This window comes from Dama dama, chromosome 7 (assembly GCF_033118175.1).
Source record: "Dama dama isolate Ldn47 chromosome 7, ASM3311817v1, whole genome shotgun sequence".
NCBI classification, from domain to species: Eukaryota; Metazoa; Chordata; class Mammalia; order Artiodactyla; family Cervidae; genus Dama; species Dama dama.
Genome location: NC_083687.1, coordinates 7,084,168 through 7,110,007, shown reverse-complemented (window position 1 = coordinate 7,110,007; position 25,840 = coordinate 7,084,168). Strand labels below are relative to the sequence as shown.

At 37.8% G+C, this 25,840-nt stretch overlaps 1 protein-coding gene across 2 annotated transcripts in view; it reads right to left on the bottom strand.

The window, feature by feature from the left end:
- Window positions 1–25,840, bottom strand: part of COL21A1 (collagen type XXI alpha 1 chain) — a 264,373-nt gene that overhangs the window by 8,149 nt on the left and 230,384 nt on the right. For both annotated transcript variants that reach the window (XM_061146356.1, XM_061146357.1), the window contains 7 exons: window positions 16,517–16,561; window positions 14,130–14,183; window positions 12,445–12,498; window positions 9,226–9,279; window positions 7,544–7,615; window positions 5,443–5,478; window positions 3,574–3,618 (listed from right to left, as the gene is read on the bottom strand). In XM_061146356.1, coding sequence (XP_061002339.1) covers window positions 3,574–3,618; window positions 5,443–5,478; window positions 7,544–7,615; window positions 9,226–9,279; window positions 12,445–12,498; window positions 14,130–14,183; window positions 16,517–16,561 — 360 coding nt within the window. The remainder of the gene's footprint in view (window positions 1–3,573; window positions 3,619–5,442; window positions 5,479–7,543; window positions 7,616–9,225; window positions 9,280–12,444; window positions 12,499–14,129; window positions 14,184–16,516; window positions 16,562–25,840) is intronic.

Below are 25,840 nucleotides of genomic sequence, written 5' to 3'. Positions count from 1 at the left end.
CTAACATCATGGCATCTGGTCCCATCACTTCATGGCAAATAGATGGGGAAATTGTGGAAACAGTGACAGACTTTATTTTCCTGGGCTCCAAAATCACTGCAAATGGTGACTGCAGCCATGAAATTAAAAGATGGTTGCTCCTTGGAAGAAAAGTTATGACCAACCTAGACAGCATATTAAAAGGCAGAGATAGTACTTTGCCATCAAAGGTCCATTAAGTCAAAGCTATGGTTTTTCCTACTGGAAAAGTCACGTATGGATTTAAGAATTGGGCCATAAAGAAGGCTGAGTTTCAAAGAACCGATGCTTTTGAATTGTAGCACTGGAGAAGACTCTTGAGATTTCCTTGGACTGCAAGGAGATCAAACCAGTCAATCCTAAAGGAAATCAGTCCTGAATGTTCATTGAAGGACTGATGCTGAAGCTGAAACTCCAGTACTTTGGCCACCTGATGTGAAGAGTCAACTCAATGGAAAAGATCCTGATGCTGGGAAAGATTGAGGACAGGGGAAGAAGGGAGCAACCAAGGATGAGATGATTCAATGCCATCATTGACTCAAAGGACATGAGTTTGAGCAAACTCTGGGGTATAGTTAAGGACAGGGAAGCCTGATATGCTGCAGTCCATGGGGTTACAAAGAGTCAGACATGACTTAGAAACTGAACAACACAAATTTTGTACAATGGGCTTCTCAAGTGTCACTAGTGCTAAAGAACCCACCTGCCAATGCAGGAGACCCAAGAGATTCAGGTTTGATCCCTGGGTCAGGAAGATCCCCTGGAGGAGGCACGGCAACCCACTTCAATATTCTTGCCTGGAGAATGCCATGGACAGAGGAGCCATGGGAGTCAGACATGACCGATGCAACTTAGCATGCATGTGTTCATGTTGACCAATATGGCAGTTTTTCCTTCCCACGATATAAACTAGGGACCTTTAACTGAAGCTCTCTCATCATCACAATCATGGGATACATCTGAATGGTTCCTTTAAAGTTTACACAGTCATTCCAATGACATTTTTGAGCAATGATAAGAACCTTTAGGAAATACACTATAATTGTTCATTTTTTAAATTCATTGTACATTCAGGCTCCAAAATCACCCAATATTAGTTTAGAACAAAGGGTATAGCTTTCACAATACACAGGAGGGATTTCATTAATCAACTTTATTATTTTTTATTGAAATATAGTTGATCATCAATCAACTTTAAAGTTAAAAATTCATGTTCTGCAATTCAATATAAAATATAGTATATATCATTTCAATATGAAATTCAGTGTATAACAAACATTTCAATAGAGAATTCCGTGTATAACAATGAAGCTTGAGGATTTACGTTGATTTATTTCTAGGTTCCTTCAACATGAAGATCCAAATGAGACAGAAGAACAAAACTAGGGAAAATCAATGTTTGGCACAGAGAAAGGGAGATTCTCAAAACTTGAGCATAAAGACTAAATTTTAGTTTTCATATAAAAATCAATCAGTGAGTAAAACACTCTTTGTCAAGCCATTCTTTAACTATAGAGGTTTCTGAAGAAATGCAGAGGTGTCTGCTACCAGATAGAATCCTCCAACTGGATCCAGGTAAGGGGAAAGATAAGATAAAAAGATAAAAGTTCCCAGGAGGAGAACCAAATTAGATCTGAAACTGAAAACAGCTGTCAGCTGAGAATCCACTTAGATGATCTTGTGAGAGAAACATTCACTTGGACTCCATTCACAACAAGAAGGCCAAAAAACATCAAATCGCACATGTGCAACACTTGGTAGCATGACAGGTAACTTGGGGCTTTGTCTACTCAGAGGCGTGGGACAACCACGCAGCAGCTGAGAGGCCACAGCTGCCCTGACCCCTCTGCAGACTCAGGTCATGGTGGTGGAAACTCAGCTTCCAACACACCCAGGACAGAGCTTTCCAGGGAACCCAAATCCTACTTTGGGGGAACAGACTTGCTTTTTCTCTTGAGAAGTGAGGGGTGGGGGGGGGGGAGAACATTTTAAGGGAACCTTGCGAAGAGTGTCATCTGTCAACCAGTGAGCTAGCCAAATTGTGCGCTCAAAATGCAAAAGAATGGCCTCCTATCAGAGTCTCCTGAGTAAAAGCGTGGGGGGAACGGCCGAGGTCGTGCAGGCTGCCGCAAGAAGAGGTGAGGCTCTCCTGAGGGAAGAGCCGTAGGATGCCGCGCGGTTAACCTGGGGAGACAGCGGGGCGGCGAGGAGCAGGACAGAGCCGCCCGTCATCCGGGTTTACCGTGGGGCGAGCGGGCCCAAACTGAGGCCTTTTTCCCTGACGTCACGGCACACGGGCGGCCTCAGCGACGCCTGCTCTGCAGCTCGGCTTCTAGGCTCCCAAGTTCCCGACACGCAGCCCTCACCCTAAGACGCGCCTTCCCACCCGCCAGGGCCTCTCCCATCCCTCCAGGCGAGGGACCCGGAAACTCCGCCCTTGGAGGCGTCACCTCAAGCTTCATCCCCCTAGCAGCAGGGTCAGCGCAGCCACGGGATCCGCCTTAGGCCCACACTCCCCATCAGTGGGACGATTTTATTTGTCCAGTTTGGCTCTGACTGAACCTACACGCCATGAGACGACCTCACAGAAACATGGCTTCACGAGGAGTTTAGTCAAAGAAGAAGAAAGTCAGCCCTGAAACACGCAGGTTACTATGTGGAAGACAGATAGCTGGTGGGAAGTTGCCCGTGGAGCACGGCCTGGAGCAATGGGATGGGGCTGGGAGCGAGGCTCACGAGGAAGGAGATAAATGTGCTTATGGCTGGTTCACATTGTCAACAGCAGAAAGCAAGACAGCACCGTAAAGCAATTATACTCTGATTAAAATGTTTCTTGAAAAAGAAGAAAAGCATGTATTATGTATGTATTCCATGACACAGTTCTCCAGAGACAGGATTAACACATCTGTAAGGTAGCAAATTGTATCTTTGAACAAACTAGAGGGAAGCAAGTTGATTCACCGTTTCACTACGCAGGGCCTCAACTGCTCACATTTTTTAAGAAAAAAATAAAAACTCGACAATAGGTACAGAGACGCTGCTATGGATGGCTGCCTCGGGCTATTACTACTCCAAGAAACAGGCGGAATTGTCTACCTTCAGTCATTTTTTAAAATGTGGATCATTTTTAAAGTCTTTATTGAATTTATTACAATATTGCTGCTGTTTTTACATTTTGGATTTTTGGCTGAGAGATGTGAGATCTCAGCTCCCTGCAAGGGACTGAAACTGTGCCTCCTGCACTAGAAGGCAAAGTCCTAACCACAGGACCACCAGGGAACTCCCGACCTTTAGTCATGTACTCGGTCAGATGTAAGCATTGAAAATCAAGTTTCACAGCCACAGAGAGTATCAGCATGGGAAAATAAAAACATAAATCAAGCGATTAAAGCAAGCCCTGACCACCATCACCACGAGGACTCTCATCCTGGGCACTTAGAATGCACACTACACCTCCCCTTCTCCTCACTCACTTTAATTTGCAAGTAACTCTCTCTCAGTCTTTTTCAGTTATGTGATTCATTAATTCATTTTCCATAAAAAGAAGAAAAATACCTGTGATCCTGGAATCCCTGGTCTTCCACTTTCTCCCTTTTGACCCTTTAAAATTGAATAAATGTTATTTATTAGTTTACACATACATGATGCATTCACACATACAACACATACTATGTACTTTCCTGCTGTCTAGAACAAAGGTCACAAGAGCAGTGATGCAAATATGCAAAATGATGCAAGAGAAGAGAAAAAAAGAAGTGAGAGGAAAGTTAGCCTAACTAAATTGACAGAGACAAGGAACAAACTACTGACTTTGGGGAACATGTAAATAAAACATGTTAGACAATTTAGGGTGTTCTGCGGAGTCCATGTTCACAGCATGAAAATTGTTTAAAAATCCAGTGACTGTGGTCTTTTTCTTAATTTCAATGGCATTATGTTTGGTGTGGATTATGCACATGTGAGGGCAAGAAGACCACTTTAAAGAAATTTTAAATTTAAAAGACATTTTACATTTACACTGTGAAAAACATTTTGAAAGAAGATCTTTAAATTGGGACAAATAAATAAAACTTAATAAAGATACAAACATATTTGTCCATTCAATTAATATTTTGTATAAGACATCCATCTTGTATAAGACATTGGGCCAGACCCTGAAATGCCACTATTTCATCCCTATGTTGAAAGGGTAATTAATACAGTCTAGTAAAACATACACCTAGATAGACAATCAATTAAAGATCTAGTGACTGAAATTTTAAATCACTCCTGAATAGCAGTTTTTCTCATTTACTTACATCCATGAATTCCCAGGGGCCCTATTTGCTGGCAGGACCCTGTAAGAGTGCCCCTGAGTTGCTTACTGTGTGGTGCAGAAGCTAAGCAAATTAATATCTTAAATATGCAGTTAAATTCCAAACTTCAAAGTGGCTAAGATACTAAATCGTAACTGTTCTCAAAACAAAAACAAACTAATGTGACATGATAAAGGTATTAGCTGACCCTACAGTAGTAATCATATTGCAGTATATAAATGGATCAAACCAATACCTTTTACACTTTCAACTTAACACAACTTACACATTTCTTATGGTTGGGGGAAAGGGTGACTGAACTCAAAGAGACCAGTTAGAATGATGCTTCAGTCACCCAGGACCCATGACAAGGAACGACCAGGGTGGTGGATTTCAGAGAAGGGGCTTAATTCCACTTTCATTTTCTGAAACACATTGAGACTGTGACCCTAGCAGGTTTTTATCCTGAAGTTTTCTTTTATGCCTCCAGATATCCCAAAATTGTGAAAATTCTGGGAAATTTTGCAGTGTCTTTGTTTTTATGTGAAGCTTATTTTATGTAGCAAAATTCAGCCACTATCGCTAAGCTTTGTAATTTTAAAAACAACACTGAAATACTGTCTGTCCAGATTTATAATTTTGGTCGGAAAAATCTTATATATTTCTAGAACATGAAAGACTGAAAGGCTGACAGATACAGTTTATTCCTGATCAGTATGTCACTGATTCAGCCAGCAGCATCCTATTCATGGACCAGCGATCAGTTAAGGAAAAATCTCTTCTAGAGCCGCTTGGACTGAGGTGGAACTGTCCTCTCCTCTCAAAGCTGTAACACATTTCTTCTCTTTACCTTTTTTGCTCAGACACCCAAAACCAAATGTCCTTCTAAATCACCCTAGATTTCTTCAGCCTGATCTAATTTTCTGGTATAATTCTCCTTCTTTTTATTAGTTTGAATGTGCTTAATATGTAGAGTGAATAGTGTCTTATCAAATTTATTTGTGCTATAAGTCATGTCAAATCATCTGGGAAACCAACACACCATAGAGTATATAAATGAACAGATATTACAAGAATAAAGCATGAGGCCCGGATTTTATTGCGAGCCAAAAAAAAGCCAGTAACATACCTGAATGCCCCTTTCACCTTGATTTCCTTTGTCCCCCTGCAAAAAGGCAGTTTTATATGTAGCATAATATAATATATTCTGTATCCTTCCAAATAAACATGTTTTTCTTCAGCAAAGAAAAATACATGGTCTCATGCAAATTCCACAAGTGCCTTATATACAGAAGCTAACATAATATTTGGGAAGAGAGTAAAACCACATTATGTCAAAGTGATGTTCTAAATGAATACTTTCTTGTGCTCTTATATTCAAAAGAAAGTTTACTACAATTTCTTTGTTATAAGGAAGAAGAAAACTTTTCCATATTGATGACAATCTGAGGTTAAACAAAGAGAAGACTTGACAAATCTTGTTTTATGAAATCAAACTGAAAAGTCTTCTTACTATTCAGCTAACAGTAGCCACAGATTTATAAGAAACAATGAAATTAAACAATGTTGAAATGGTATTTTAGAAAATATGTGCTTTAAAAATTAACTTTTGGGGGGAAAGTCATATACCATAATATTGTTTCCTGGAGCTTCTCAGCCAGGAGAGATGTTTGAAACCAACTAGTTCAATGTCTTTGCTCTTATAATGAACACACAGATCAGGAAAGGTAAGCATTTGCCCAAAGTTGAACTTGGACCATGCTATCCAAACATAGAGTTTTGTGCTTACAGCAAATAAAACACAGGTTTTCTTTTAACTGGCAAGTTTCTGAACAAGGAAATTCTCTAAGTCCAAACATATATTCACATAGATTTAGTAAGTAAATGCTATAGTCAATAGTATTAAGTAAATGCTATCCACTAAGAATCCAACACTTAATCTCTGCTGTGTGGACCATTCCTGGGTCAACAAGTGCTGCCCGCCGCTCATCAGAGCAAAAAGGATCGCTCTGGGTACAGTAACCGAGGGCCCGAGCAGGTAACACATGGGGGATAGAAAAAATGAAATGATACGAAACTGAAACAGCAAGGGATGCAAAGATGGAGACATAAGAATTTGTACCCTTTACAGAAGAAAATTGGTACAATCACTTTTAACCTGGATGTTCAGATACTAACTCAGGGCTGTGGACTTCGCTGACAGACAGCCAGTTAAGTTCTTGCTCAAAGCCTTCCAGCCAACAATAACATTTACACAGATACAACTCAGAACACTTTTATTTAACGGGATAGAGAACCCAACATAATGCTCTCTTATCTCCCCAAAATATTTTATGTGAATATATAAGCCTTATATTTTAAACTCAAATTAATTTTAGATGAATTATTATGAGATATAATTGTTTCATGGTCAAGCATTTTGGTTGTAATTTTTATCATTTGTGACTTTTGCTTCAGTTTGGGAAAGATATTCATACTTTGGTTAAGAGTGGCTCAAGCTGAATCCTTTAGTAACCCGAAAGGGTTAGTTTTAAATTTACACTGAATCTGCTTCTGTGACTTTTAACCTTTTTTGTTATTGTTAGCATATATAATGGCCTGCCTGAGGGAGGTAACCTGAGCAACCCGTGAAGGACTGTTGGGAAGTGAAACTACCACATCCCCCTGCCTGAGCCTTGCGATTCTATAGGACACGTGCAAGGACTGAATAGTCTTTTTCCTTTGTTTCCTCACCTCCCCCAATCTCTGATTCCTAAAAGAACCTGGCAACCAGGCCCTGAGAAGAAGGTTATTTTGGGGCACTAGCCTGTGTCTTCCTGGTCAGCTGGCTCCCCAACTAAAGTCTCTTCCTTGCCTCAAAACTCATCTCTCAGATTTATTGACTAGTCGTGTGGAGAGCAGAGTGAGCTTGGACTCGGTCACACTTTCCCTAAAAAATTCTTGACTCGCCTGGATTGACTACTGAACAATATGAATTTACAGGATATTACTGAACCGTGTGTTTTCTGATCTATCTTTTCCAAGGTCCTCACACAGGAGACGGTACCCACGCAGGGACATGAAAGAGGCCACTGCTCTTAGCATGGGGTTGAACACATTATATGTGCACCAAGTACGTAGCTCATCTCACCACTGAATGCATCATCGGTCCTCCCATGCTACTTGCCCAAAAGAAAAACCTACATGTTCACAGCTGATTAACACTGAATTATGGATCCTAAAAATCATACCTTTTTCCCTTGAATTCCAGGTAAACCCAGGTATCCTGGTTCTCCTGGGGGACCCACCGCTCCTGGTTCTCCCTAAATAACACAGAAATCACATGAACATCGCACACCCACTGCTTGTGAACAACCCCACTGCTTGTATCTCTACATTCATCTCAAACTTAAAACTGATAGTTAAAAACTTTATTAGCATTCAGAGATATTATTACAGAACTAGCAAAGAATGAAAAGTCCATGGATGTCCTAATAAACTTTTTTATGCTTTCTCCTATCTTTTCTACTTAAGAAATTCTGAGAGCATATCATATTTGAAAGCTTCATAAATATTTGGTATTTTTCTTATATTTATAACTTCAACAATAAAAAATTAAGCAGTGAAAATAATAAACACGGGTATCTCTCTTTGCATTTACTAATATTTCTCTTCATCCTTGAAACTGCTTTCTCTCATAAATCCTCCTTTAAAAAATTTATTGTTACAAAACTGGTAATAAAAAGAAGCAATAAAATTATTAAAAATTTCATTACCCAACATTTTTATTTGGTTATATATTTTCCCTCTACCTCTCACAAACATATAGGCAACTTAGTTACTAAAATGTGCTAGGTATGCATAATTTTATAATACATTTTTTACTTCAAAATATATTAATATTGAAAATTTTAATATACCATTATATGTTTTAAATTTTTAAAAATTTTAGAACATCATTCAATTGTATTGATTTACCATATTTAATAAAATTTCTACTGCTAAACACTCATTTTCACCATTTTTATAAACAATATTGGGGTGAACATTCTTATCATTAAATATACACACTTATGATTTTTACTTTATATATCTGGAATATTATTTTCTTAGACATAAATTCTTGAGCTGTTTTCAGAGCAAAGAATATTCTGTGAGTTATCTTAACTGAATTTTCTATTCCCTATCATGTCATAGATATTATTTCCTTTCTTTTAAATGCCTTAAATAAGAAAGACTTACAATGTGAAAGTATATAATGATGATGTCTCAACAACATTTAGGTTAAAATTTTAAGAGATAGGATGTACTCCCAAACATGTTTCATGGTGTTTTGGTTTTGCTTTGTTTGTTTTACCACTAGTCCTAAACTCTTGTCACATTAACTAAAAATGACTCTCTTTTGTGGAAACTAAGTTCTGTTCTCTTTGCTCATGGTGAGTTGTTGAATATGACTCTAGATTTTTAAAGGTTAGAAAAGAATTTTAAATGACTGACATCAACTATTTGGTTTGGAGGAAACTGGTAAGGCATTTGTGACTCCCAAACTGAAAATGAAGTCTCATCAAGAATCAACCAAGGATCAGAACCACCCTGGGAGACGCACACACACACTCTCATGCTCAGCCACAGAAGAGAGTGATGTTCTCTGGACCAGAGAGGATAGTCACATTAGCAACCAACTTTTCCCAATTCTAGAAAACCCAAGGTACATGCCATGCCTTTATTACCCAAACTATGATAAAATATCCAAAACACAGAAATGAAATTGGCCCACATTCACCACTGACTTTCAGGTACCTTAATTTTATGCTAATAGGTCATCCTTCATTTCATATATCTTTTCTTAATACAACTGTTAATCTCACCAAGAAAATGAGAGAACTGCATACTTCGAAAACATTTCCAAATGCATCAAAACACAATGAATTACCTTGAGCCCAGAAGTCCCAGGCAGCCCTTGAAGTCCAGGTTCACCTTTATTTCCCTGTCAATGCATCAAAATCATTTAAAATTTTGAATTTAGTCACCATATATATATTTAGTCACCAGACATTTAAAGGAACATATTTAAACAATTTTTATACAGTTTCAACTTTCCAATTGTTTGAAAAATAGAATCTATATGTTAGGTCTTCTTATTAAAAAAAAACAATTTTAAGCAAGGAAGTGAGTCTGCATATTTATAAAGTCTTCAATGAGCCTGTTTGAAGCTGGTAGCTCCAAGTAAAAAAAATCTTTAGGGACCAGCGCTAATCAGCAAGGTCTGTGTTGCAGAGGCCAGACCCATGTATCTTAATAGCATCCTCTAGGCTGGAAATCATCCTTCCCTGTTTCACTTTCTCTGTAGAGCTCATTTTCAGTATGTAACTTAAGGAAAGAAAATTAGCCTCAAATGCACTTTTGAGTGGCTTTTGGAAGAAACATGAATCAGATAACATTTAGTTTGCATGCTTTTTTAGAATTCCAGTACAGTCCTTGCTAACAGACACTTGGAAAGCAAAACCAACTTATTAGACCAAAGCATGTAAGACAGGAAAACAGGATTGGTTACAAAAAGAGACAACCCGCCTCCTGGTTCATCAGGAGGGATTGTCAGAGGTGGTTCTGGCTTTCAAATATGCTCTGACACCTGAAATCATAACCCTGTCCATGTCTGGCAAAACCCTGTTATTAAAGAGATTGGTGTGACACCTGGGAGAGGAGGTGATGACCACCCAGAGTCAGGGCGGGTGTAGTGATCAGTAAAGGGAACCACCTTCATTCTCAGCTCATGTTGAGAACCACATGAACTTAATATTTGCACTTAATTAAAGCATTTGTCACATTAACAGCATGGTTATACCATAGCATCAAGGTTCCTTAAAATTTCTAATTTTACAAACGCTTATGTTGAAACTCACAGGGGTGATAGGACTGGCTGAAAGCTACATGACTTGATTATGTTAATACACTTTGATGTCATTTAGATAATATTTTATAAGACTGGAATCTGGTATGGTAAAAAAGACTTACGTGTGGCTCAACACCTATTCTAAAAAGAAATATTATAGTTGAAATTGGAAGTTCTCTAAAGATCTACACAGGGTCTCAGTATCATACCGGACTTGCTTGCAACAGCGTTATTATCCTACTCTTGACCTTATGTCCGTTGATATTGTAGGCATTGTTCCCAAATATATTAGTTGACAAAACCAGAGAGATACGGTAATATAGAGCAGCAGTCCCCAAAGTTCTTGGCATCAGGGACCGGTTTCATGGAAGACAAGGTTTCCACAGACTGGGCGGGGGATGGTCCAGGCGGTAACACAAGTGATGTGGAGTGATGGGGAGCATCAGATGAAGCTTCACTGCTCCCCCACCCCTCACCTCCTGTTATGTGGCCGAGTTCCTAACAGGCTGGTACCAAGGCCCAGAGGTTGGAGACTTCTGATACAGAGGCAGGTAAGATATGACCTGCGGGCTAAGTCAGCCCAATGCCTGTTTTTATAAATAAAGTTGTGCAAGAACGTGAGTATACCCACACAGTGGCTGCTTCGACATTCTAAGAGCAGGGCTGAGTGACTGCATCAGAAGCTATATGGCCCTCAAAGACCAAAACATGTCCTGTCTGGTGCTTGGCAGAAAAACATTCTAAGACCTGAGCTAATACACTGCATGAAAATAAGGTCAAACATTTCACCAAAAAGATTACATTTTAGAGGTATAATTTTAACATCTTGAGTCTATTTGAAACAAAATACGTTCAAAAATAGATGCTAAAAATCTACTTTAACATCTTGAATCTATTTTTAAAATTGTACAAGATGAGGGAAATCAAACTTCATAGTAATTTATGTAAAAACAAACTAGGATGTTAGAAGCGCTTGACTCGCCAGCCGTATCAGCAGACCTGCCCAAGGGGTGGATGCCACAAATACATTGCTCAAAAATCTTTTATGGAAAGTCCAACAGATTTAATTGATCTCCAGCTCAGAGTGAGCCAATGACGGGAAGTGGCTCATTTTAAAAAGCTGATAAAATCTTAGGCTGCAATTCTTAAGAATTAGAGCATCCAGTATCACGGGAGAGTCCATTGTATCCCAGTTATTTAAGGAGCATACAAATACTCTACTTTCCTTACAAAATGACCTTGAGAAATGATGGAGAAGGTCCATTTGGCAGGGGCACATTTAGTACTGCTGGGACCCACAATGTTCCAAGGACCTTCAGAGTTCACCCCTGGTAATCGGGCAGCTACTTTTCCTGACTCTTTGGGCTCCCACGACATTTTATCCTATCTCTTTCTCTAGGTACTTTAGAAATTAAAAGTAGAATAGATTAGGCCATACAACTCATGTTGTATGCCAGGATCTATTTCCCTGGTCTTGTTCAAGGATGAATGCTCTCAAAAGAGCAGATTCCATCACTTTCTTTCAGAAAGCTATCCTAGAATCTACTCATTAAATAGTCAAGAATAGTTTAAGTCAAGCCAGAAGGTACCCAATCTGATCCTCTAATAAGTTAAAAAAATAAATAAATAAATATAAAGAAAGAAAAGAAATTCTCTTAGCACCTGACTCTGTACACCTAGAAAATGGTTGAACCATGGAACTCAAAGAATTTCAGTTCTAAGTTAAAACCAGCATCACCTGAAATCTCAATATATTTGTCAAGCTTGCCTTACTTTTTTTTAAATGTGGAAGTTAAGAGAATATGCCAACTTACACCCAGTCCTCAGGGAGGAAATGCGTAATACAACTCATTATCAGGCATTTTACAAATAAAAATTCCATATATATTCCACAAAATAAAATACCAAAGAAGGGCTTGGAAGTTGGTAAAGTTCCCTCCCTCATAACTACGGATGCTCTAGACAGTGGCTTGAATTCTGGGCTGCTTAGAATTCGGGTGCTCCTCAGTGTGCGGGGCTACCGGTGCGGACAGAGCTCTGTCACGAGGCTCCGGGACTCTTCCCGGCTTAAACTAGGGCTGCTTCACATTACTGTGCTTTATGTGCTTCGTTTTCACCTAAGACTTCATTCCTTCAAGTGCTTGTTTATAGACTCACACCACATTCAAAATAATATCAGTGTAGGGAAAACTCTGACCGAAGTACATCAATGGTCATTTTGCACAGAGTCCTCAGTCTTATTAAATTCATTTTCTTTACCTTAGATCCTGGGGCTCCAGGCTGACCTGGCGAGCCATCGCTTCCCATCAAACCCTACATTTTAAGTGGGAATTGCAAGAGCAATTTAGAGAAGAATATTAAACAGCAGTCGATCAATTTTCAAGTTATACAGTCCCATAATAATTAACCCACTAAAGTATAATGCAACATACGGGAAACTTCCCTTCACACAACCAAATAAAGGAGAATAAAGAATCAAGTTATGCAAGATAACATGAAGGCCAGCAAAGCCCTTATAACTGGTTGCTTACATCACCTACCAATAGCAAAAGTTACTGGAAAGCTAGTAAAAAACAACTGTAAAGAAAAGTTTATTTTTCCAACACTCTCACTTTCTTCCTTTTCTCATGATGATCAACATTTAAATTTCTTCCTAGATATTATTTTGGTCAATTTTACTTACATTTTTTATTTTCTTGAATAATGTTTTTAAAGTGTTAAAATCTAATAAATTCTCTGAATATAATAATTTGTAAGTTACAAATGGCCATATTTTTTACTAATCATATGATTCAAAATAAAACACTGAATAACTACTCTAGCAACAAGGAAATAATTTAATTTAGATTCAATTTAAATACTATTATATATATTAAAAACATTTGCTTTCTCTTTATCATAGCAAGGAAAATGTGATAAGCAAAAATGTTCAGTTGGCATTGTTCAGTTGGCATTATCAGAAAACGGAATCTCAACATATTCACACTGAAAATACCATTTCATCACTACTATGCTTTGCTATCAATTTAGGCTGCTATCACAACTATAAAATATAAAATATACTACTCATAGCATAGTGTTTCAAATATTAGAAATATTAAATATACTTATTTTTTAAGTTCAGTGAAGTTCTAATCAATACTTTCATTTTCTGGAGACTAACTTAAATACTGATAAATAATTAAGTTTAATATTTCAATGAAAAAATAATTTGGTCATGATGATGGAGGTAGAGGAAGAACATTCCATTCAAGCCTTTCACCAAAATTTTATCAAATCTTTTCACAAGGTAAATACCTGCTTTTTAAACTTAAATAATTAAATGAAAAGTCGGAAACTATCAGATATTTTTTACTCAAAGAAAAAGCTGTTAGAGGCAATTTGATTCATAGGTTAAAATCCACATCACTTTTAGTAATAACTTTCAGAAATTTTTTATGGAGTCTTATATACCATAGGATTTTCATAACTTTTAGTAGCAAACTCATATGTCCCTTTACTCCCAAAACTTCCAAAATTATTTTCTCATTAATTCAGGATCTTCCTATACTACCTGTTCTGAATGTATTCTTCCTCATTTGTATAAATAAATTTGTAAATTATCTAAAAAGTAAAAAAGATCATTTGTTTTTAGACCTTTTCGTGGTGCTCAGTTTTTTTGTTTTTTGTTTTTTTTTTTTTAAATAAAGAGCTGGAGTATTTGTTTTCTGGTTTAGCTACAGTAAGAGTTCTTGATCTTTTCTTGGATAGCCAACTTTTTCAGAAGCTGAAGAAGTCTATTTTCCTCTATAAAAATGGACAAAATCTTTTTCATACAAATGGATTGGCAGTTGTGGAGCCTGTGCATCTCGTTGCTGAACACTTGCATTGTGTGAGGTTCAGAATGAGAACTCTTGGTACATAGCAACACTATTTCAACACCCCAAAGAATGACACTAACGTACAGGTATTCCCGGAGCGCCTTTCTTCCCTAGCGGTCCTGGAGGCCCAATGTCTCCCTAAAAATCAAACACAGATAAAGTTTAAAATTGCAAATTACCAATTCATCATTAGGAATTTCCTAGCAAAGCATTCTGGAGAAGGAAATGGGAACCTACTCCAGTATTCTTGCCTGGAAAATACCATGGACAGAGGAGCCTGACAGGCTACAGTCCCTGGTGTCACAGAGTTGGACATGACTGAGCAAATCATAGCATTTAGATTTCAACTTTGGGGATTGTGGTTGACCTTATGCTCCAAGAGATTCTCTGAATCAAGAACAAAAGCCCTCATCCTCTTTGAGAGAGTGCTGGCCTTATGAGAAGTAGGGGAAGTCTTCAAAGATCCTTTATTTTAATAAAATATACTCTGGATCACAACTATAATTATGAAGACTTGGAACTGTGCAGAAACCTCATCAGAGATAGAGATGCAGGAAACCAGAGGGCTGGAGGTGTGGAGGGTACATGCTCAGCTTTTAGGAAACCGAACACTGGGCAGCCACAGGGAGAGGGCAGGAGTCTTTAACACCTACAAAGGCTTAAGACTCTCAAAGCGGGCTGAAGGGGTACACAGGCCTGCCAGCAGGAGGCAGCTAGGCTCCCCAAGCCTCAGCTAGGCTGACAGGACGCCTGCCAGCTAGGATGAAGCAATGAGCTCAGAATCTACAATCAAGACAAGGGAACCAGAAAACCACAAGACAAGAGAATCAAGAGAAATAAGAATGAATTGCAGATGTTAGAATGGCTAGAAACTGAATTCAGAGCTATTCTCTGAAATCTTTACAAATGAAAGAACAGAATCATCAAAGACGATTAGAACTGAAAACAGAATAAGAGGCTATCAAGAATAAAAAGACGCTATTAGCACAGAGAACTATATTTAATATTTCCCTGGTGGCTCAGCTGGTAAAGAATCTTCCTACAATGTGGGAGACCTGGGTTTGATCCCTGGGTTGGGAAGATCCCCTGGAGATGGGAACTGCTAACCACTCCAGTGTTCTGGCCTGGAGAATTCCATGGACTATCCATGGGGTCGCAAAGAATTGGACACAACTAAGCAACTTTCATGTCACATAAGGAAAAAGAATCCAAAAAGCAAATATATTTTGCTGTATATCTGAAACTAACACAACACTGTAAATCAGCTGTACCTCAAGAAAAAAGAGTAAAAAGATATCATTAAAATTTGAAATTCTAAAATGAAAAATACAATTTCTTGTATTTTTGTATCAACTGATGGTTTAAACAGCAGGTTAGACACAGTAAAGGAAGAATAGATAGAAATAAACTGGAAAACATAACCAAAACATTAACCAGAATTTAAGGATCAAGGATACGAAAGTAAGCAATTTAGAGATGGAGAAGACAAAGTTAGAAGGAATGAGATATGTTTAACTAGATTTTCTAGAAAGAGGGAAGAGTGGAGAATGAAGAGAAGTAACGTGGAGATTAATAGCCCACGTCATTCAGACCTAATAGAAACACCTACAGACAGCCAGGAAGTAAACTGAATTCCCACCAAGATGAATACAGGCAAATCCATATCGAGACACACTGCACTGAGCTTTAAGAACACTAAAAACAAATAAAATACCTTAAAGAATGCCAAAAGAAGGGACAGATCACTTGCAAAAGAATGATGATTAGAAACAAGAGCAGATTTTTCATAGTTAACCATGGAAGCCAGGAAATGATAGTAGAAAAACTTCAATGTATCAAGAGGAAATAATCATTAACCATGAATTGTATACCCTACAAAAATCCTTTCTCAAACACAAGAGTTAAATAAGTGAAGTGAAGTCACTCAGTTGTGTCTGACTCTTTGCCACCCCATGGACTGTAGCCTACCTGGCTCCTCTGTCCATGGCATTTTCCAGGCAAGTATACTGGAGTGGGTTGCCACTTTCTTCTCCAGGGGATCTTCCCAACCCAGGGATCGAACCCAGGTCTCCTGCACTGTAGGCAGATGCTTTTACCATCTGAGCCACCAGGGAAGTAATTACATAAAAATTGAACATTTACAATCAAGATATTTGTACTAAAGGAATTTCTAAAGATATAGTTCAGGAAGTAGAAAACTTGCCCTGAAAGGATGGTCTAAGAGAACAAGATAGAAAGTAACCAAGTAAAATGGAAAGCATGTGTGTAAATTCAAATTTATACTACCTGTATAAAATAAGAAAAACAAGTTGTAAGGTCAAAATAATAGCTTCCAAAATTATATCATATTTGAACCATTAACTATTGCCATAAATGTGACAAAATATATTCTATGTGAAGAGACATCACCACTTTGCCCTTTTCATAAACAGATCCCAGGACCAAATCTTTCAACTTTCAGTTGTACTTACTTTTTGTCCCATTAATCCTTGGTTTCCAGGAAATCCTGGGATTCCCTAAAAAGAAATAAAGTAGATTTTTAATTTAAGAAATTTAGTCAGTATCATTAAAGAAGAATAGGCCAAAATGGGAGTTTTAACTTGCAAATGATGCAAATCATCAAGCATAGCTCTTGACAGCATGAAACTGCTATTTATAGGAATTAAATTTTGGAAAAGAAAAAATTTATGGGATTTAATATTATACGAAATGTGCTGATAGCTATAGTTTTAAATACAGACTCAAGAAAAGAAACTATGAGGATATTAACCTTGACTCTTCTTTCATAGCAACTTAAGTGATAAAATAAGGATATTTCACTTGAACACTTTCTTACTTTACTTATAATGATTAATGCAAAAAGACTGTCAAATCATAGGAGCTCAAATTCAACAAAACAGGTCCAAAGGCCCTCACAGTTTCTCAGCCATAACTAAAAACTAATGAAACTAAATAATTTCCTTCAAACTGAGCCTTGAAACACCCAGGAACTTAACTCCTTATGTAAGATACAGCTCTTTCTCCTGATGACTTCCTTGCTGAGAAAATTGTGGAGCACATGCAGACCAGTGAGAGAAAGAAAGATAATTCATTCACCTGGTTCAACCCAAATGTACAAGTTCTCTAGCAAGATTCAGAGAAAATTAATGCTAATTGTCTAACTTTAATAATAATGTGAGCCCATTTATTAATAGGAAAGTAGTTCTATCATCATTTGACGCATTTACCAAAATGATCATTTATCACACGTATTTATTGAACAGTGATGGTACCAATCAATATTTATTTCTTCCTAGCCCCTTTCCGTTTTCCTAGCTCCTTTCTTGATGACACTTCAATTGAACAAATGGATAACATTTGGTTTTATGTATATGTATTGACTCTGGCAAAAGAAGGAATTTGGAAGATAGGGAAATTGAGCACCATCAGTATTTCTCTGAAACCCTCTGCATCCTCAAGGCTTTCAAAAAACAGCAGTGGTCCTCCATAAATCAGGACAATGAAATCAAGTATTTTCTACTGCAGGGAGAGTCTGCCATTGTTTTGATGTTCACATCTTGACTCTTAACATTTGTCCATGCGGTAGCCACAATTATGGTACAAGATACAGCACACAGTTCTAGTTTTAAAACCCAAACTTAAATTCCATAAAGTGGAATTCAGTTTGATTCTATTTGGCTCAATTCAGTTCACACTTTGCGGAGAACAAAAGTTGCATGCGAGCGACGACCATCAACAAGGCGCTCACACACCAGTTGAAAACACAAGTCTTTATAAACATACTAACTAGAGAATAAATAAAACAACATAAAAATTTAAAGTAGCATTATAATACATGAGCACAGTATGCCCATTAGCACTTTAAAGAGAAATCAAAAGTAAATAATTGAGTGATGATTATAAAGGAGATAGAGTGATGTGAACTGTATGCTTGTAAGGCAGAAAATGCACACTCTCAAAGCAATCAGTTAAAGTCCACTTCATGTTTCATGAATAGAACCATGTTTCAGCATGAAACCATCCAGAACCAAATCCCACTCAAATACACACTCACACCAATTCAGTAAAATGATAAAGGTCTGAATTTAAATAAAATTCAAATAAAATCTGTCTGTAAACTCTTACCAGATACAAGGTGGACTTACATAGTTCTACAGCTGTGTCAGTGCTGTGTTGCTTGGCCCCATGAATTCCTAACGAGATCCTACAATTGCCCTGATACCATCAGACCTGAGAAGCTGAATTTTGTGCTGCATAGAAACTGTTGTTACTTAAGGTTTCATCCCTGTTCAAATCTCTATGCTCTTACACAATCTGTATTAGTAGTTATTAGTTACTGCTGTCTCTGCAGGCAACCCCACTGTCAGCAAGGCTACATTTTCACTCTGAAGGAAAAACAAAACTATGCCCAAACATCCCTGAGCAGCACCCAGGCATCACCTCCTAGAAGACTTAAGAGCCCCCATTCCACCCATTTCAGTCCCTGGATTTAATATCTTTGATCTGAATAATTCTAGTACTAAGCATGGTCTACATTAGGACATACCCACAAATCTTACATTATTTCAACATATCCAATATCTAATATTGAGTGTATTTGGGGTGATTTCAGATTAAGAAAAATAGATTCCTTTTCCTATTGCCTATCTTCATAAATTTGTCAAACATGAATACATTCAGTCAAAGATATGAAAAGAAGTCATAATATCTTCTAGTTCAACTGTATCAAGAATTACTAAATACTTCATAAATACCAAGCAAAACACATAATACCATATAATATTAAAAATAAAATGTAAAACAATTAATAAAAGCAATTCTTGGCAAAACTAATATAATACCACAAGCATGCATAGAATAAAAAACTGTTGAGAGAGAGGTTCATGAGAAGAACTGAAATCACTCAGAGTTATACTAATTAATAAAATTCTCATAGACAATATTTTCCTGGGTCTCCCAATACATTCACTGAAATTGACTAAAGTTTGCCAATTTCACATTAGAAATATTACTCAAAACCATTTGAGTGTTACCAGTTTGTTGATTCAAAAGTATTTAGTAACAATTACTTCATAGGGTAAATGTTTTTCCAAGCAAACTATTTTATATTTCGTATTCAGCCTGTGTGGTTTTGGGTTCAGGCTACTGTGAACATGTATAAGTAAAACAGAAGCAAGAATTTTATTTGGTGAGAATAAAGGAACATGTTTCTTCCAGTTCTACGATTTCAGTTTGGGCTTGAAGAAGAGCAGAAAATCAAATGGAAAATCCTGTGTAATGCTGTGGTGAAAGAATGCTGACATGAAAAAATGTTCTAGAAGCTTCTCTGTAACCATTAAACCATTATGTATAACAAAAAAGTCATTAAAAATAGAAATGCATGGTTTAGAATAAAGGGTTTGGCGCCTATTTCCTAGAGACCACTTCATAATGAAGGAAATATGTCCATGATGCATTACTTAGAAAAGACAAGATATCACTTTATACTTTTCCACATGCAATGGAATATTTAACTCCTGAAGTTAGAGCATCTTGGGTCAACTCTAACTCGATTGGGTGCATTGCGGATGGTATGGTTGTTGACTTTGGGATCAAATCTGCTGTTAAGTAATGCAATAATTTCAATGTACAAAAGCAAATCTAATCAACTAGTGGAATTTTTAAATCAAAAATTTCAATCTTTCTACAGAATTTTACAGATATTTATTATCTACAGTTATCAAAATATTAGAAGTATATAAAGTTTTCTTCTATTATATCAAGAAGTTATTTGCTCATTCCTAAAGATGCAATGAATACAAAACACATATGTTGACAGTATCATTCTTATTAGCTACAAACATTATAAATGATTATTAATAAAGGCCAGAATAGAAGCAGTTGAAAGTCTGGACTCTGGATCAGTCAGCCCTTCATCTCATACTGATTGACTCCAGGCCAGATATTTAAATTAGAATCTCAGTGTCCCCATCTTATACCTGATGAAAAATAACAGAACTTAGCTCTATGGTTGGTATATTATGTCAGTGAGTTCTCACCAGCACTGAGCTGGAGCTTTCTCGGTGGCTCAGATGGTAAAGAATCTGCCTGCAATGTGGGAGACCTGGGTTCAATCCTTGGGTCAGGAAGCTCCCTTGGAGGAGGAAATGGCAACCCACTCCAGTATTCTTGCCTGGAGAATCCCCATGAACAGAGGAGCCTGGGGGGGGGGCTACCGTCTATGGGGTCACAGAGAGTCAGACTTGACTGAGCAACTAAGCCCGCGCACACAGCTCAGTGCTGGGACTAAAATAAATTTTCATGACTTTTCAGAGCTCATTCCTGAAAGTCACAAAATAAATGAAGTCAGTTATTTTCCAAGACTCAATTTTTGTTTTATTTCGTTTTGAGGACTTTTTTCCCTATGTCTTTCTTCTTTTTTTAACATCTTTTCACCTTGCCTTCCTCTACCTCCTTCCCCAAAGTTCAGTGCTCGAGAAGACTGGCAATTTAAGGCTTACCACTAGGGGGCACCAACAGGTTAGCATTGCCGCTCATTCACTAACCTTGCCTTTTCATGTTTGGCTGATTCTGACTGCAGAAAAATACTATAATGAGGTTCCAGATCAGGACGGAAGATTAGAACGATCCTGAGCTCATCCCCTCTCATGGACACACCAAATCGCAACTGCATAGGGCACAACCAACTCTGAAAACAACCTGAAAACTAGCAAGACAGATTTTCTACAATTCAGGACAAAAGGAAAAGGCTACACAGGGGCAGAGAAGCAATCTGGTTATAATTCTCATCCCCAGTGTGAAGACCCACCAGGGGGAAGGGTATCACAGCTGGAGAGGTGCCCCCTGAGGAGTGAGGGGTGTGAGCCCCACGTCAAGATTCCCAGCCTGAGACCCTAATGATGAGCTCCATAACATTTGGCTTTTAAAACCAGTGGGGTTACATTCGCTCCAAGTCCCAGAACAGATGCAGCAGCTTGAAAAGCTCCTGGGTCATATGAGAAGGAGATCCTTTGACTAATTTAGGTCAGGTGCTGGGGGGCAGGGATCTGGTGGAGCTCCTCTGGGGTCAGGAGTGCTGGCAGACATCATTCTTTTTCACTCTCCTTCTACCTAGCTGGCCTGGTACTTCTGTTATTCTCTATCAACCTAGCTAATACCATGCATCCCTTCCCCAGCATTCCCCAGAGGACCTGCCCTCGCTGCCTACTGTAAAGCACCTCCCTCCCCATCCTTCCACAGCAGGCTGCCCCAGCACCCCTCCAAAGCAGCCCCTGATCCAGGGAGTCAACCCACACATGCGGGAACCTGCAGCCATCACAGCCCAGTCACAATAGGAGGACACACGTGACCCACACAGGAGATACCCCGGGAGCAGCTGACTCTGGTGACCAGAGGGGACTGTGCCACTCAGCTCCACAGGACATCTTGTACATAAGACTGTTCTTTCAAATCCGGGAGATGTAGCTATTATACCTAATACATAGAAAGAGACATATAGATTTAGGCAAAGTGAAGAGATGAAAGAATACCTTCTGCCCTTCTGCATGAAAGAAAAAGACAAAAACCTCAGAAAAACAACTAAATGAAATGGAGATAACAAATTTTCCAGATAAAGAGTTCAAAGCAATAGTCTCAGAGATGCTCACTGAACTCTGAAGACAAATGGCCTAACTCAGTGAGAACATCCATAAAGAGAAAGAAAAAAAAAATTTTTTTTAAAGCAACAGGAACTGAAGAATACTGAATATGAAATGAAATACAGACTGGAAGGAATCGACGACAGATTAGAGAATACAGAAAAATGGATCAGTGATCTGGAGGACACAGTAGTGGAAATCACCCAATAGGAGTAGAAAAAAGAAACCAAAAAAAAGAAAAAAATTAGGATAGTTTAAGGGACGTCTGGGACAACAACAAGCATACCACCATTTACATTATAGGGGTTGTAGAAGGAGAAGACAGAGGATAAACTGACAGAGAATATATTAAAAAAAATAATGCCTGAAAATTTCCCCAACCTAGTGAAGGAAATAAACATCCAAGTCCAAGAAACAAAGAATCACATCAAGATGAATCCAGTTGACATTATAATTAAAATGTCAAAAATTGAAAAGAGCATATTAAAAACAGCAAGAGTAAAGCAAATAGTTATACACAAAGGGACTTTCATAAGACAAGACTCTCAGCTCATTTTACAACAGAAACTTTATAGGTCAGAAGGGACTGGTGCGAAGTACTGAAAGGAAAAAAATTACTATCAAAATACTCTACCCTGAGAGGTTAGCATTCAGAAATGAAGGAGAGAGAGTTTCCAGACAAACAAAAGCTAAAAGAGTCCTTCACCACTAAACCACTCTAATAAGAAATGCTAAAGGGACTTCTTTAAATAGTTTTAAAAAAAAAAAAAAAAAAAAAGGTCATCACTAGAAATAAGAAAATTATGAAAAAAAAATCACTGTGGCAGGCAAGCATATAGTAAAGGTGGTGGGTCAACCAACTAAAACCTAGTATGACATTTAAAGACAAAAGCAGGGAAATCAGAATATCTAAAACAGTTAAGTGATACACAATATTAAAAGATGCAAAATATGATTCCATAAACATAAAACATGGTTGAGGGAATTAAAATATAGGACTTTTTGAGTGTCCTTCAACTTAAGCAAAGATCAACTTAAAAATAGACTGCTGTATATAGAGGTTGTTATATATGAACCTCATGGTATGGACAAACCAAAAATCTATAAGAAATGAACAAAAAATGAGATATTTGAATAAAGAAAGCTATCACATCAAAAATGAAGAGACAAGAGAAGAAAATAAAAACAGAAAAGAACTAAAAAAAAAAAAAAAAAAACAGAAATAATTAACCAAATGGCAGTATACCTAAGTATACCTATCAATAATTACTTTAAATATAAATGAACTAAATGTGCCTATCAAAAGACACAGGTGACTGAATGAATTTGAAAAAAAGACCCATCTATCTGCGACCCCCAAGAAACTCACTTTAGACCTAAAGACACACAGAGATTGACAGTGAAGGATGGGAAAAAAATCTCCATGCAAATAGAAACAGAGAAAGCTGGGGTACCAACACTGAAGACAGAAGTCTGTTAAAAAGACAAAGGAGGGCATCATATAATAGCAAAAGGATTGATCATATAAAAGAATATAACACTTGCAACACCTTACACTCAAATTAGGAGCACCCAATCACATAAAATACAAGCTGGAATCAAGATTGCCGGGAGAAATATCAATAACCTCAGATATGCAGATGACACCACTCTTACGGCAGAAAGTGAAGAACAACTAAAGAGCCTCTTGATGAAAGTGAAAGAGGAGAGTGAAAAAGTTGGCTTAAAGTGCAACATTCAGAAAACTAAGATCATGGCATCTTGTCCCATCACTTCATGGCAAATAGATGGGGAAACAGTGGACACAGTGGCTGACTTTGTTTTTCTGGGCTCCAAAGTCAACAGATGGTGACTGCAGCCATGAAATTAAAAGACACTTACTCCTTGGAAGGAAAGTTATGACCAACCTAGACAGCATATTAAAAAGCAGAGACATTACTTTGCCAGCAAAGGTCCATCTAGTCAAGGCTATGGTTTTTCCAGTAGTCGTGTGTGGATGTGAGAGTTGGACTATAAAGAAAGCTGAGTGCTGAAGAATTGATGGTTTTGAACCATGGTGTTCAAAAGAGAAGACTCTTGAGAGTCCCTTGGACTGCAAGGAGATCCAACCAGTCCATCCTAAAGGAAATCAGTGCTTGGTGTTCATTGGAAGGACTGAGGCTGAAGCTGAAACTCCAATACTTTGGCCACCTGACACGAAGAGCTGACTCATTGGAAAAGACCCTGGTGCTGGGAAAGATTGAGGGCAGGAAGAGAAGGGGATGGCAGAGGATGAGATGGTTGGATGACATCAGCAACTCGATGGACGAGTTGGAGCAAGCTCCAGAAGACAGTGAAGGACAGGAAGGCCTGGCGTGCTGCAGTCCTTAGGGTCACAAAGAGTCAGACATGACTAAGCGACTGAACAGCAGCAAATGGAGGCAAAACAATACGCTAGTAAACAACCAACGGTTTAACAAAGAAAATCAAAGATGAAATCAAAACATAGTGAACAGACCACTCACTAGCAATGATATTGAATCAGTAATCCCAAAACCCTCAATAAACAAGAGTTCAGGACAAGAAGTCTTCACAGGTGAATTCTACCAACATTTGAAGAAGAGTTAATACCTATCATTCAGAAACTACTCCCAAAATACTGAAGAAAAACAAATACTTCCAAACTCATTCTAGGAAGACAGCATTACCATGATACCAAAACCAGATAAAAACATATAAGAAATGAAAATTATAGGCCAATATTTCAGATGAACATTGATGCAAAAATCCTCAGCAAAATATTATTATAATAGACTGAATTCAATAATACATTAAAAGGATCACACACCATGATCAGGTCTGGTTTATCCCTGGGATGCAAGGATGTTTCAATATCTGCAAATCAATCAATGTGATACATCACATTAACAAAACAGATGATAAAGGTCATGTGATGATCTCAATAGATGCAGGAAAAGCATTTGACAAAATCCAACATTTATCAATGATAAAAAGTCTCTGCAGAGTGGTGACAAAGGGAGCATACCTTAACATAAGAAAGGCCACATATGACAAACCCACAGCTAACATCACACTCAACAGTGGAAAGTATTCCTGCAAGATTAGGATTGAGACAAGGATGGCCATTCTCTCCACTTTTTTTTCAATATAGTATTGAAAGTCCAATTAGATATGAGAAAGAGATAAAAGGCATCCAAATTGCAAAGGGAGAAGAATGGTCACTATCTGCAAATGACATACTATATATAGAAAACCAAAGTCCCCACTGGGAAACAGTCTGGACTCATCAGTGAGGTCAATAAGGTTACAGGATATAAAATTACTACACTGTTACCCTTGAGGAACACAGGCTTCAACTGCACAAGTCTGCTTAAAGGAAGATTTTTTAAAAAGTCAACAGTTCAAGATCTGCAGTTGGCTGAATCCAAGGATGTGGAATTCAGATATAGATACAAAGGAACCCAACATATGAAGGGCTGACTAAAAGTTACATGCAGGTTTTTGACTGCATGGAGTGTTAGTGCTCCTAATTTCCTAAATATTTAAGGATCAACTGTACAGAAATCTGTTGCATTTCTTTACACTAATAATAATTAGTAGAAACAGAAATTAAGAAAACAATCCCATTTACAATATTGCATCAAAAATTAAAAAAAAAAAAAATACCTAGGAATAATTTTAACCAAGAAGTGAAAGACCTGTAATCCAAAACCTGTAAGACACCAGGGAAGAGATTGAAGATGACACAAATAAATGGAAAGATATACCGTGATCAGGGATTGAAAGAGTTAATAATGTTAAAAATGTCCATACTACCCAAATAAATCTATAGAAACAATGCAATCTCTAAGAAAATTCCTAAGGGCATTTTTCATAGAACTGGAAGACATAATCCTAAAATTTATATGGAACCACAAAAGACCCCGAGTAGTCAAAGCAATCTTAAGGAGGAAGAAGAAAGCTGGAGATATCTTGCTTCCTGATTTCAAACTAGAAAGCTATAATATCCTAAACATTGCAGTTCAGTTCAGTTCAGTCACTCAGTTGTGTCTGACTCTTTGCGACCCCATGGACTGCAGCACACCAGGCTTCCCTGTCCATCACCAACTCCTGGAGCTTGCTCAAACTCATGTCCATCAAGTTGGTGATGCCATTCAA